This window comes from Larus michahellis, chromosome 4 (genome assembly GCF_964199755.1).
Source record: "Larus michahellis chromosome 4, bLarMic1.1, whole genome shotgun sequence".
NCBI classification, from domain to species: Eukaryota; Metazoa; Chordata; class Aves; order Charadriiformes; family Laridae; genus Larus; species Larus michahellis.
The window spans coordinates 93,004,677-93,018,237 of record NC_133899.1 but is presented as its reverse complement, the minus strand read 5'-3'; the positions used below and the strand labels follow the sequence as shown (position 1 = coordinate 93,018,237).

The window sequence follows — 13,561 nt, the reverse complement described above, 5'->3', positions numbered from 1 at the left end:
CGCCGAGCCCTGGGCGGTGGGTTCCTGGTCCCCCCGGTGTCCCCATCCATCCCACCGCCATCCTCAGCCACACCGCTGGGGGTTGTGTCCCCATCCGTCACCCCGTGCCTGGTGGCAGCGCGGTGTGCTCCGGGGCTGGATTTGGGGACGCGTTTTGCATCCCGAGTGGTTTGGGCTGGAGCGGAGCCAGCAGTGACGTGCGGCGGAGGGTGGGGGAGCTGGCGGTCAAGGGGCAGAACAGGAAGCCGGCAGCCTCCCTCCTCCGCAGGAGGGTGGCTGCCTGCCTGCACCCTGCCTGCACCCTGCCTGCACCCTGCCTGCACCCTGCCAGCCCCACGGGCAGCCCAGCAGGGTCCTGGCTGCCGTCGCGGGGTGCTGGCCCGGCAACTCCTCTGGGTAAGGCACCCTTGGGACCGCAGAGACCGTCAGCGTCCTCCTGCAGCCCGACATGCAGCAGCCCTCAGGCAGCGGGGCCGGGAAAGCCCCCGAGGATGACGATGGTGGTGGTAGGAAGGGGAGCGTGGACGACGATGCCACAAGGTGAGAGAGTGTGGCCGGGGCAGAGGGGGAGGCAGGAGGGGTCCGGACGCCCTCCGCCGCTCCCCAGGGTGTGATGCTGGGGCGATGCGGAGCTCCTCTGCGCCGGGAGCACGAGGGGTTGGGACGGGGCAGGGTCCCTCTGACATCCCCGTCCCCGCAGCGGGAACCCCTACGCGGGGCTGGTGAGCCGCCTGCGGGCAGCCTGGCTCTCCGGGAAGACGCGGCCCATGGAATACCGTGTAGCCCAGTTGGAAGCTCTGGGACGTTTCTTGGATGAGAAGAAGCAGGAGATCCTGGAGGCCACCAAGTTGGACATGGGCAAGGTGAGAGGGGGCCGGGAACCAGGGGACGCAGAGGCTGGGGGGGCCGAGGGGCTGCCTGGCTCCTGCCATCACGCAGAGGGTTGATGTGTCGCCCCCGCGGACCTTCCCCACCACCCCTGAGTCTGGCAGGGGGCCAGGAGCCAGGGGTGAAGGCAGCGAAATTGAAACCAAGCTGGAGGCTTCCGGTGGACCTCCTCCAGAGCTCCTTCCTGCCCCCTGGGGTGGACAAAGGGGGGATTGTGAGGAACGTCCAGAGTTAATTAGCCATTTCCAAAACCATCAGCCTCGGTTTTTGTGGGCAGGTCCATGCCTGGCTCCTGTCACCCTCTCCGTCTGCTCCCTGCCTTGGGCTTTCCACCAAATGTGTCCCCCCCCACCATCTCTGGGTGCTCACCCAGGTACAGCTCTGAGCCCGGACCCCCAGCTCTGCATCGTCTCCCACCTCTTCAGACCCGTCCCCTGCACCTCCGTAGGTCCCCAAAGAGCTCCAGCCCCACCAGCCCCATAGCTCCCCCTTGGTCCAGCTCATCCGCCCATGGCCAGAGCCTCAGGCACCACGCAGGGCTCATCGTCTCTTCTCCTCCATCCCAGTTGACAACTTCCCTTGGGATACCCTCCCCATCCTTACCGCAGTCCGGATCGGTGGCATCCACATCATTTTTCCTATTTTTAAGCAGCCAGCTCTTGCGCCGAGAGGGGACCCAGAGGAATGCCCGATCCCGTTAGGATCAGGCTGCGTTTCACCCCGCTCCCCTTCTGCACCCTTGGGTCCTTCTCCTCTCCTCCTCGGAGCCTGGCACCCACCAGTGACGGGAAGCCTCCAAGGTGGGGTTGGGGAAGTGCCGCATGCGATGCCATCGGTGCTGACTCGGTCCTGGGCAGAGCTTGTGCTGGTGCAGTGCTTGTAGCTCTCATGGTGGCCAGGGCTGCAGTTGGCCATCAGCATGAAGGTCTCGGTGTGAAGGTCTGAGTGTGAAGGTCTCGGTGAGAAGATCTCGGTGTGAAGGTCTGAGTGTGAAGGTCTCGGTGAGAAGATCTCGGTGTGAAGGTCTGAGTGTGAAGATCTCGGTTGTGAAGGTCTCGGTGAGAAGATCTCAGTGTGAAGGTCTGAGTGTGAAGGTCTCGGTGAGAAGATCTCGGTGTGAAGATCTCAGTGTGAAGGTCTCGGTGTGAAGGTCTTGTCCACCCAATCTTCAGCGCGAGATAAGGAAACCAGTGGTGGCTCATAACCGCTGTCATCCAAGGGCTAAATCCCAGATGGAAAAACTCTGCTGATGAGCCCAAGGCAGCGCAATGCCATTGGGGCTTAAAATTTGGGATTTCAGATCTTGGCTAGTCCAATTATTAACTCTTTCACAGTGGCACAGTCATGAATTTATTTATTTTTATTAATCGCCTGGTTTCCTCTGCATCTGCCCACCCCAAGCCCAGGTGAGCAGCACCTCGCTGAGGGTTGTCCCCAAGCCACCAGTGACAACTACAGCTTAATAAACCCCCACAGCTCCTTCGTGGACACGAGGACGGTGCATTCCCACAGGTCCTCCCAGCCCAGGCTCCCTGGAGGACACTCAGAAACAGGGCAAATACCCACGATACCTCCAAATATTTTGGGAAGCCCCCAGCACTGCCTGCTGGCCGCAGCGAGAGCCGTGTGTGAGCTCCACGCTTGCTGCCGTGACACTGCGGGTGGCCCTGGCCACCTGGCGATGGCCATCCAGCCACCCAGGGCCACCCTGCCCCGTCGTGATGCTTCCACCGCTCCCGGGAAAGGAAAACCGAGACACCCAAACACCTACTGCTGCTGCCATCCCCGGAGAGCAGTCAGAGCATCCTTCGGCCTGCGGTTCGACCAGTCTCTTCTTGGGGACATGGACACCTCCTGTGACCCGCTCCCCGGGTCCCCTCTGCTTTCCCTCTGCCTGGAGGAACTCCCCAGCTCCTTCCTCCATCTCGCTTCTCCTCCCCGTGGCGTGCCGAGCCACACGTCAGCCCTGCTCCCCAAATCCTCCTCCCTTCAGGCTCCCTCTTCATGTGAACACCCTGCCGAGGACAACCTCTGGAAGGCTCTGCTTCCTGCTCTCCTGCTTCCTAGCCTCGGTGGTGGGTCTGCTCCCCATCTTCTCAGCTCACTCTGCCAAAAAAACCTTGCACAAACAGGCTCCAAAATGGGAACACTCCCTTTCCTCCCAAATCTTGACACCTGGGTGGTGGATATCATGGAATCATAGAATGGGTTGGGTGGGAAGCGACCTTAAAGATCATCTCTTTCCAGCCCCCCTGCCCTGGGCAGGGACACCTCCCACCAGCCCAGGTTGCTCCAAGCCCCGTCCAACCTGGCCTTGAACCCCTCCAGGGATGGGGCAGCCACAGCTTCCCTGGGCAACCTGGGCCAGGGGCTCACCCCCCTCACAGCAAAGAATTTCTCCCTCTGATCTCATCCAAATCTCCCCTCTCTCAGTGTAAAATCCTTCCCCCTCGTCCCACGGCTCCCCTCCCTGATCCAGAGTCCCTCCCCAGCTTTCCTGGAGCCCCTTGAGGGCCTGGAAGGGGCTGGAAGGTCTCCCCGGAGCCTTCTCTTCTCCAGGCTGAACCCCCCCAGCTCTCTCAGCCTGTCCTCCCAGCAGAGGGGCTCCAGCCCTCCCAGCATCTCCAGGGCCTCCTCTGGCCCCACTCCAACAGCTCCGTGTCCTTCTGCTGTTGGTGCCCCAGCGCTGGAGGCAGCACTGCAGGGGGGTCTCCCAGAGCGGAGCAGAGGGGCAGAATCCCCTCCCCAGGAACTGCTGGTTTTATCCTTTGAACCTCCCACTTCCCCACTGGTCCCCATCCATCTCACCTTCCACCATCCTCCTGGGTGGAAAGAAACCCCACTGTAGGACAAACGTTGAGGTGTCCCCCATGGATGGAAGGTGAAGAGCTGCTGGCAAAGCCGGGTCTCAGCACCAGTGGTGTTCCCATGCTGGAGACGAGTCCACGGTGGGAAAATCAATGCCCCGGGAGGGGTTGGCGGGGGGGATTCGCACCCGGATCTCTTCTGAGCTTTTATTTCTTGGGCTAAATCCTTGTAGATTCTCACCCAAGTTACCCTCTGGCAGGTCCTGAAAAATCAGCCCCTCCTGCTGGAATCCATCGACTCCCTCCTGTCCTTTGTGCCGGTGTGAAAATGTGATTAGAAAAAAGGGGTTGTGACTCGGGAGGGTCTTGTCTCCAGACCAAACAATTGCCAAACCAGCCCTTTCTTCCCCAAAACAAGCACCGCTGCCTTCACAGACCCCTCAACTCCCCAAATACTTAATTTTCCTGAATCTCGAGCGAGCGCCCAGCAGGGAAAGCCCTGCCGCGGGGAGGTTACTGCCGGCAGGACCATCCCGGTGATATCGCAACGGGATTTTGGAGCCCACCAAACCTCAACGCCGCAGAGGTGGTGGGGCTCATCCCCTCCCCGGGACGGGCTGTGCAGCTGGGGGGTGAGAGCAGAGTCCGCCACGGGGACACGAAGGGCTTGGGGTCCCCAAATCCTGGGTGAAATGAGGCAGGGCAGGGAGCGGAGCTGCAGCGCAGGCAGAGCTGACGCGCGGGGTCCTCTGTGTCCCCAGCCCTCCTTCGAAGCCGAATTCTCCGAGATCATCCTCTGCAAGAACGAGCTCCATGAGACGCTGAACAACCTGTCCCGCTGGATGAAGGACGAGCACGTGGGCAAGAATTCGGTACGGGGAAAGATCATAGAATCGTGGAATTGTCGAGGTTGGAAGGGACTTTTCAGATCGTTGAGTCCAACCATCAACCCAACACTGCCAAAACCCACCCCTACCCCATGTCCCTCAGCACCGTGTCTGCCTGGCTTTGAAATCCCTCCAGGGATGGTGACACCACCACTGCCCTGGGCAGCCTCTTCCAATGTTTAACAACCCTTTCCATGTAAAAATTTTTCCTAATATCCACCCTAAACCTCCCCTGGCACAACTTGAGGCCATTTCCTCTTGTCCCATCGCCTGTTCCTTGGGAGAAGAGACCGACACCCCCCTCCCCTGGCTACCCGCTCCTTTCAGGGAGCTGTAGAGAGCGAGAGGGTCTCCCCTCAGCCTCCTCTTCTCCAGGCTGAACACCCCCAGCTCCCTCAGCCGCTCCTCACCAGACTCCTGCTCCAGACCCCCCACCAGATGAGGGAGAGGATGGGGGGAAGGACCCCCCTGCTGGGCAGAGATGGGTGGGATGTGGGCATGGAGACGGTGGTGCAATGAAGTGCTTCTGACGTGGTGGGTGTCCTGCAGGTGACCCGGTGGGACTCGGCCTTCATCCGCAAGGACCCGTATGGGGTGGTGCTCATCATCGCGCCCTGGAACTACCCTGTCAACCTCCTCCTGGGGCCCCTCGTCGGTGCCATCGCTGCCGGTGAGCCGAACCTGTCCCCTGGCCTGGAGGATCCAGGCAGTGCCGGGCACCGCTGAGGGCACCTCGTCCCCATGCTGGGGTGCCAGAAGGGCTGGCTGTCACCGTGTCACCGCTCTGACGTCCTGTCAATCTCCCCCCAGGTAACTGTGTCATCATCAAACCCTCGGAGATGACCAAGAACACTGAGAGACTGGTGGCTGAAGCGCTGCCCAGATACCTGGACAAGGTAGGAAGCTCTCCCTGCCCTTGTCTCATGGCTGGGGTGCTCCCACCCCCTGCACACGCGGAGCTGTGTCCTCCCAGCACTGTCCCTTCCTTACCCACACCAGCACCGCACCATCCCTGGTTTCAGGTGCTGCCCTACCTCCTTCCTCCACCCTCAAGCGGTGTCCCCATGCCGAGCAGGCTGGGATGCTCGTGGTGGGGACGGGGACAGAGTGTCCCTGGCAGATGCTGACATCGGGGGACTCTTCCTCTTCCGTTGCAGGACTGCTTTGCCGTGGTGACCGCCGGCGTGCAGGAGACCACCAGGCTGCTGGAGAACAAGTTCGACTACATCTTCTTCACTGGTACGTCCCGTGGTCCGGAGCAGAGCCCTGCCTGGTGTTTGTGGAATGAGGAAGGGGGATTCCCACCGGAGACCCCGCTGTGGGTTACCCAACATGAGACGGTGGCAGCCACCTCTAAGCAGGTAGGGCCTGTGTTGGGGATCTGGTGTCCGGAGCTGTTGGAGGATCTGCCACCGACATGTCTGAGGATCCGATAGCCACAGCCGGGTTTTGTCGTGGCGGAGCTGGGGGAGGCCATGGTTGAGCTGGAGAAGGTGCTGCAGGTGAGGGCTCAGCCGCATGCCACACACCAAGGTGGGTGCAGGACAGGAGCGGGACTTTAGAATCGTAGAATCATTTTGGTTGGAAGAGACCTTTTCAGATCGTCAAGTCCAACCGTTAACCCAACACTGCCAAGTTATCACTAAACCATGTCCCTCAGCACCATGTCTACATGTCTTTTAAATCTCTCCAGGGACGGTGATTCCACCACTTCCCTGGGCAGCCCGTTCCAATGTTTGACGTGTCTCCCCTGGCCCTGGCTCCTCATAAGGCTGAGGCCACGAGTTGGGCTGTAGCACGGTGGGTTCCTCACCGTGATCCGTCTCTTCCCTGCCCACAGGCAGACCCTCCGTGGGGAGGATCATCATGACAGCCGCTGCCAAGCACCTGACGCCGGTGACGCTGGAGTTGGGGGGCAAGAACCCCTGCTACGTGTCCGACACCTGCGACGTGCAGAACGTGGCCCGGCGGGTGGCCTGGGGCCGCTTCTTCAACGCGGGGCAGACCTGCATCGCGCCCGACTACGTGCTGTGCAGCCTGGAGATGCAGGAGAAGCTGCTGCTCGCCCTTAGCAAAACCGTCGCAGATTTTTATGGCTCCAGCCCTCAGAAATCTCCTGACTTTGGCCGCATTGCCGGGGAAAAGCACTTCCAGCGGCTGCAGGATCTGCTGTGCAGCGGGCAAGTGGTCATCGGAGGAGAGACGGATGAGAAGGAGCGCTACATTGGTAAGGGCTTGGGCTTCACAGAAGTCTTCATCCTTGCATGGAACGGGCTTGGATTTTGGAGAGGGTCTCACGGCTGGGAGGGGAGGTTCTGGGTGGAGGTGACGTTGGGGGAAGGTTTGCAGGGGAATCGGGGAGCTTGGCGAGGCATCCCACCTTAGAGGAGGTATGGGTCTTGAGGAGAGGACCAAGGTGTCATCTCCAACCTCTGGGCATGGATTTCTTTCTCCGCAGCTCCCACAGTGCTGGCGGACGTGCATCCCTCCGATCCCATCATGCAGGAGGAGATCTTCGGCCCCATCTTGCCCATTGTCCCTGTGGCCAACATGGACGAAGCCATTGACTTTATCAATAGCCGTGAGCGGCCGCTGGTTGTCTATGCCTTCTCCTCCAACGACAAGGTACAGCGTACAGGCTGTGTGAAGCCAGGGCCACGCTTGCCCCATCCGCCTTGGCTGGTGTTTCCAGCCCTGTTCATGCTCCAAAACCTTTCTTTAGAGCAGACAGGCCTAGCTGTGGGGAAAGGACTGCAGATGGATGGCTGGGAACAGGGCATGAGACCCACGTCCACCTTCTCTTCTTTCCTCCCCCAGGTGGTGAACCAGGTCCTGGAGCGGACCAGCAGCGGTGGCTTCTGCGGCAACGACACCCTGATGCACGTGACGTTGACCTCGCTGCCCTTCGGTGGCATCGGTAGGTCCAAATCCCTCAACCGCGATCCTCCCCATGGTGCCTGAGCCGTGCCGGCCACAGGGAGGAAGGGTCTCAGGAGAGATGGGGGCACCCAAACCTTGTCCCCAGGTCCCGAGGGCTCAATGGTCCATGGGGAGTCCTTCTGCACCAGTAGGATCCCACCAGAAGCCCTTTGCTTCCCGGCACCATGGCTGAGCTCTCGGGCTTTGCAGCCCTGTTTCTGCTGAGCACGCGTGGAGCGCTGTGAGGTTTCTTCTCTCCATGGTCGCCATCCCAAGCACAGGGTTCCCTGGGTATGTGGAAATATCTTGCTTAAAAGGCAGGGAATTGCGAATGTGGCCACCGCAGAAACAGCTCTAGACCTTCTTTTCCACATGCAGCGCCTCTGAAAACTCCCAGGCGGACTCCCAAAGGTACACACGTTCCTTTAGATAAACTCCTGAAGACCTACATTCCATAAAACCGTTGAGCAGTAAACCAGCAGGGGATCCAGATGAGGGTTAAAAACTTTACTTAAGCGCTTGCCACCGTCCCATCTCAGAACTCGCAAATCCCCCAAGGCTGCTGGGTGTTTTTTTAAGGCGAGTTTTATGATTTGTACGTGCAATTTCTGACGGTCCTTCCTCTCGCTGCTCACAAAGCTTTGGGAAACCAGCTAGACCCTGAAAAAGCTCTGAATTTTACGCGGAACCTTTTGCTGAGGTTTTCTGCTGGAGAAAAGGGGCCGGGGAGGCTGGCGCTCCCCTTCCCACCTTATGGCAGTCTTCTCCTTATCTACGCCGGCCACCGGCAACTGTGCCCTGTGACGTGAAGGAAGGAAATTAGGGCTTCCTGGAGAAGTGGTTGAGTCACTGTTCTTGGAAGTGTTTAAAAGAGGCGTAGATGTGGTGCTGAGGGAGCGGACTCGGTAGTGTTCGGTTGACAGTTGGACTCCATGGTCTGAAAGGTCTTTTCCATCCTCAAAGGTTCCACGACTCTAATGGCAGCTGTAAGTCCCGCAGCTCATGTTTCGGATGATGTATGTGGGTCTGAGCTCCCATGGGATGCTTTCTGTCCAGAGCATCACCTGGAAAACGATCCTTTAATTCTTTTAAAGACGTCAGAACCAAGCTGTGTCTGGTTCTGCCTCCTTCCACCACAACCCCGTGCAGATGCACGAGTAGGAACAGGGCGAGCGTGCACGATATTTCTTCCTGAGGGTCTTCCAGGCGCCGTCCCCCTCCAGCTCAGAGGATTTGCTAAGCCAGAAGGGTCCCAGGTGTTCGGTGAAAGGTGCTAGTCTCCATGCTTACCCAGGCTCTCCTTGAATCCAGGGAAACCTTTAGTCACTGCGATGCCCCTGTGACACAACATGTCACAGCTCACGGACAGAAACAGCACTTTGGGGCTGTGTTTCTTCTGGATGGCTGAAAAAACACGTCCAGAAGTGCTTCTCTCTTCCCCCCGGAGAGGAAGGAGGGACGGAGGCACCGGCTTTTCATCAGGTGATCTCCACTGCCGTGGAAAAGCAGCTCCCGTTCTCCACCCGAGACCCAGCTGGCCAAGAGACATCCAGTGACCTTCGTTCATCCTGGGGCCACTAACGCGCGAGATACCCAACGTGACTCGTCAGCTTGACCGGGATTTAAATTTTATCAGGAAGACCGACCGGCTCAAGCTGACTCACAGGATTTTAACACATCAGTTATCAGCCCACGGGTGGATTTACTTCTATTTTCTGCCAGCCTGCTTGGCTTTCCCGTGCTTGCTCCTGGCCAGATTTCACCTCCCAAAAATCATCTCACCCATCCTCCGAGATGGGTCACATCCTCACTGAAGCCACCTCGGCAATGGCCCCTCGCCAATCCCGGCGTCGCGCCGTCAGCGGGGCTGGAGGCAGGACGGAGGGGCCGCGGTTTGGAGGGTGTCCCTGCGGTAGGGGTGACACCCTTCCCAGTCGCTCTGGTGCCAGTCGAGGTTTTGTGATCAAAATAGGTGGTCTTTTTTCTTTTTCTTTCTCTATTTCTTTTTCTTTTTCTTTTCCTTTTCCTTTTCCTTTTCCTTTTTCTTTTTCTTTTTCTTTTTTCTTTTTCTTTTTTTCTTTTTCTTTTTTTCTTTTTCTTTTTCTTTTTCTTTTTCTTTTTCTTTTTCTTTTTCTTTTTCTTTTTCTTTTTCTTTTTCTTTTTTCCTTTTTCTTTTTCTTCTTTTTTTCTTATTTTCCTCTTCCTTTTCCTTTTCTTTTTCTTCTCCTTTTTCCTTTTCCTCTTCCTCCTCTTCTTTTTAACCAATAAAGAGTTCAGATTTAGAGTAAAAAGAGAAGAGAAACTTGAGAGGGGATGCAGGAAACACCTGCAAGAGAAGAGCTGAAGATACAGAAACACGGCAAGTTTTCTTTACTGAGCATTTTAGGCGCTCCTCCATCCGTGGAGATGGGGACACGTCTCCCGGTGTCCTCAAAGGCGTCCGTTAAACAAGGCGTAGCTGTTTCAGGCTGGTAGAAAGCACCGCTTTCCCCCGGTGGGTGAGGATGGGAGGGCAGCGACCAACGCTCTCGCTGCCCATTCTCTGCCACGACGCCGGTCCTGGTCCCCCCCCTCCGCTTCCCCCATCCACCAGCAAAGCGGGGGCACTTTGGATCCTCTCCCCAAAACAGCAGGATGACGTGAAAGGCTCCTTCGCCTGGTTTCCTCGGCTCAGAAATCCTCCAAGGTGCAGTCCTTCCCGTTGGGAAGACGAAGTTTTGCGAAACTCTCATTCTCTCAGCATTTTTCCGAGCCGGGTTTAACGCGGTGAGCTTTGCACCGGGGCTAAACGTGTTACCTGAAACCGGGACATCCCGACTGATGAGAGGGTCGTTCGGAACTTTTCCTCCTCCCAGCCTGGTCTTCCTCCTCCAAACACCCCTCAAGCACCTTTTGGGTGTCCAGCTAGGCCACCCCCATGGTCTTCTTTAGGTCACTTTCTGGGGAAGCTTGGCCATGGCCAGCCTTCTCCACCGTCCCTGGTGTTAGAAAGCAGCTGGATGAAGACATGGTGTCATCCGTGGACACAAAGAGTCTCCATCGCCTCCTCCAGGGGAGCTGGCAGCTTCATTTTGGGCTTGTTGACCCAAAATGGTGGGCGAGCGATGGCCGGATCCTGCTACCAACTGGGGGGACCTGTGCTGTGTGTTGCAGGGAGCAGCGGGCTGGGGATGTACCACGGCAAGTTCACCTTCGACACCTTCAGCCACCACCGCGCCTGCCTGCACCGCTACATGGGCCGGGAGACCTTCAACGCCCTGCGCTACCCCCCCTACACCCAGCAGAAACTGGGGATGGTCCGGGCCGCCTCGGAGGTGAAGCGCAAGGGTGCCTGCACCCTGCTCTGAGGGTCTTCTGCCACCGGTCATGGTGGCCACGTGCAGTGAATGGTGGTTCCCTGCAACCGGTGGCCTCCTGTGTGCTTCCCTTTGGCCTCCCTGCCTGCCCCACATGTCTCCTGTGCCTCACATCTCCCTGTGCCCCACACAGGTCCCACAGCCCCCTTGATTGCCATCAGCCTCCTGCTCCATTGCTGCTGGCCCCACCACAGTGGAGGGATGGAAGGGGCTCCGGGGTGATGCTGGTGGTGGAACATCCATGGAGATGGGGACACATCTCCCAGCATCCTCAAGGGCATCCATTGAACAAGATGTAGCTTTTTCAGGCTGGTATAAAGCCCTCGGGGACCCTCCCCTGAGAAGGTCCACGCTAACGTTCTCCTCCCAGATCCTTGAGCTCGGATGACCCCAGTTTCTTCTGCCCCACACCTGCAATTTGCCCTCCCTTATCTGGCACGGGCTGGCAATCTCCTCAGCGATCCAACAGAGACCTTGGAGCGAGCAAGATCCGGGAGGAGAGGGACGGGTAAGGTGCCAGCAGGGACGGGAGGCCATCTCCTGCAGCATTTTGGGGTGCGCTGTCCTCCGGAGCCCCTCTCTGCTCTGTCCCGTGGCTCCATCGTGGTGGGTTTCTGGGCTCTGTTGCTCCATCCCAGCTGCTCCTCCTCTCCTCCAGTCCCGCTACACCCACCCCGTGCTTTGAAAATGGAGAAACCAAGTTAACCAAGGCCCCGAGAGCAATTCAGGGCCCTTGTGCCCATCTCCACCTCCGGGGCCATGTCTGCGTTGTGCTGTGTCTGCATCGTGCCGTGTCTGGTGTAGCTGAAGCTCTTGAGATACCGAATCCATGTCTTCAACCCCAACTTTCTACTGCTGCCGTGGGGCAGCCGGGGGCCAGGTGAGGCGGGTGGGACACTGGAGGGGTGGCTGTGCCACCCGTCCCTGCAACCGCGAGGCCACGGGGTGTCTGCCCCAGAAAAGACAGTCACATCTCTGCTCTATACTGGTGAGACCCCAGCTGCAGTGGGGCCCCTCCAGCGCTGGAGTCCTCAGCACGGGGGCCGTTAGACACAGCAAACCGCTGCTCTCCTCAAACACAGCAAACCCGGCTCGCACCAGGAGCAAAACGCTTTCGGTTTTAAGATCAGCAGCTCCAGCAGGAAGCCACAGCGAGCAGAGCCACAGGGCTGCAGCCGCAGAGTTGCGTTTTTAAGACGCTAAGAGCTGGTGTTCCCATTAACCCCCCCGCGTCCCGAGCTGCATCCCCAGCAGCGTGGGCAGCAGGGTGACAGGGGGCGGATTCTGCCCCTCTGCTCCGCTCTGGGAGACCCCCCTGCAGTGCTGCCCCCAGCGCTGGGCCACCAACAGCAGAAGGACACAGAGCTGTTGGAGCGGGGCCAGAGGAGGCCCCGGAGATGCTGGGAGGGCTGGAGCCCCTCTGCTGGGAGGACAGGCTGAGAGAGCTGGGGGGGGTCAGCCTGGAGAAGAGAAGGCTCCGGGGAGACCTTCCAGCCCCTTCCAGTCCCTCAAGGGGCTCCAGGAAAGCTGGGGAGGGACTCTGGAGCAGGGAGGGGAGCCGTGGGACGAGGGGGAAGGGTTCTACACTGCAAGAGGGGAGATTTGGATGAGATCAGAGGGAGAAATTCTTGGCTGTGAGGGTGGTGAGCCCCTGGCCCAGGTTGCCCAGAGAAGCTGTGGCTGCCCCATCCCTGGAGGGGTTCAAGGGCAGGTTGGACGGGGCTTGGAGCAACCTGGGCTGGTGGGAGGTGTCCCTGCCCAGGGCAGGGGGTGGCACTGGATGATCTTCAAGGTCCCTTCCAATCGAACCACTCTGTGACCTTGCTACAGCTGCCAGGGGACTCTGTGCTGACCTCTGTGAGGACAACCCTTGTGGGTTGGCCATGATGACCTCCTGCGTGTCCCCAGCCGCCCTTTGAAGTGGAGCTCTCTGAGATTTCCATTTGCAGGAGCCAACTCAAACCACATGTTCAACAGCCTGAGCACCCGGCTGTAGGACAAACACGGGGAGGAGAACTGGGCACGGGGCAGTGGCTGGCCAGGGATGTGTGGGCTGGGGGGGCAGGTGTCCCTCACGCTGTCCTTCCAACTGCAGGTGACGCAGCTAGACTCAGCCTTCATCCGCAATAACCCACTGTTGAGAGATATTAATTGTTTCGCTTAAATAAGTAAGTTTTAATCAGAATAAATTACTTAGGGTTATAATACGGTGTGGTTTCTGCTGTTTGCTGAGCTTTACTTGGCACAAGGAGGGCCTGGAGGGCAAAAGCGCAGGGCCGAGGTCCTGCTGGCTGTGGTCCGTGACAGCTAGCCAGGCAGCCCAGGCTCGGCGCTCCCCTCCCAGTATCCGCCGGTGCTGGGGGACGGGCAGCAGGATGAGCCCGTCACGCAGGAGGAGATCTCAGGCCTGTCCTCAACGTCAGCACCTTCAGTGACGCCCGGGAGCTGGCCCTCTACGTCTTCTCCTCCTGCAAGAGGACCCAGCTTGGGTCCCCTCCCGGGCCTGGGCAGCCACAGGCACCCAGTCGGGGCTGCGCCTTTGGCCTTGTCCCCGGCCACGGCAGGAGCGAGCCCCCGCGTCCCCAGCCAGGCGCGTCCCGGTGCGCTCCCGGCGGCGGGGAGGAGGCAGACAAGGAGGGGCCGGGTGGGTGCTCACCCCCTCCCGGTTGGGCCATCACCCCTCCCCACAGCGGTTCCCAGTTGC

The 13,561-nt window shown here is 59.1% G+C and overlaps 1 protein-coding gene across 1 annotated transcript; it reads left to right on the top strand.

Moving 5' to 3' along the window:
* The first annotated feature begins 229 nt into the window (after window positions 1-229).
* On the top strand, window positions 230-13,062 carry LOC141742941 (aldehyde dehydrogenase family 3 member B1-like). The gene is made up of 10 exons (XM_074586533.1): window positions 230-540; window positions 701-863; window positions 4,457-4,567; window positions 5,132-5,252; window positions 5,393-5,478; window positions 5,740-5,821; window positions 6,423-6,809; window positions 7,041-7,207; window positions 7,400-7,499; window positions 10,655-13,062. The coding sequence occupies exons 1-10, from the start codon at window positions 449-451 to the stop codon at window positions 10,846-10,848; spliced, it is 1,503 nt and encodes a 500-aa protein (XP_074442634.1). The 5' UTR covers window positions 230-448; the 3' UTR covers window positions 10,849-13,062.
* Window positions 13,063-13,561: the final 499 nt, after the last annotated feature.

What these genes read in the sequence shown, in the direction of transcription:
- LOC141742941 (XM_074586533.1), top strand. Translation starts at nt 449, where the DNA reads ATGCAGCAGCCCTCAGGCAGCGGGGCCGGGAAAGCCCCCGAGGATGAC. An exon ending in CCAAGTTGGACATGGGCAAG is followed by an intron (nt 864 to 4,456) that starts GTGAGAGGGGGC and finishes CTGTGTCCCCAG; the next exon opens with CCCTCCTTCGAAGCCGAATT. An exon ending in TGAGAAGGAGCGCTACATTG is followed by an intron (nt 6,810 to 7,040) that starts GTAAGGGCTTGG and finishes CTTTCTCCGCAG; the next exon opens with CTCCCACAGTGCTGGCGGAC.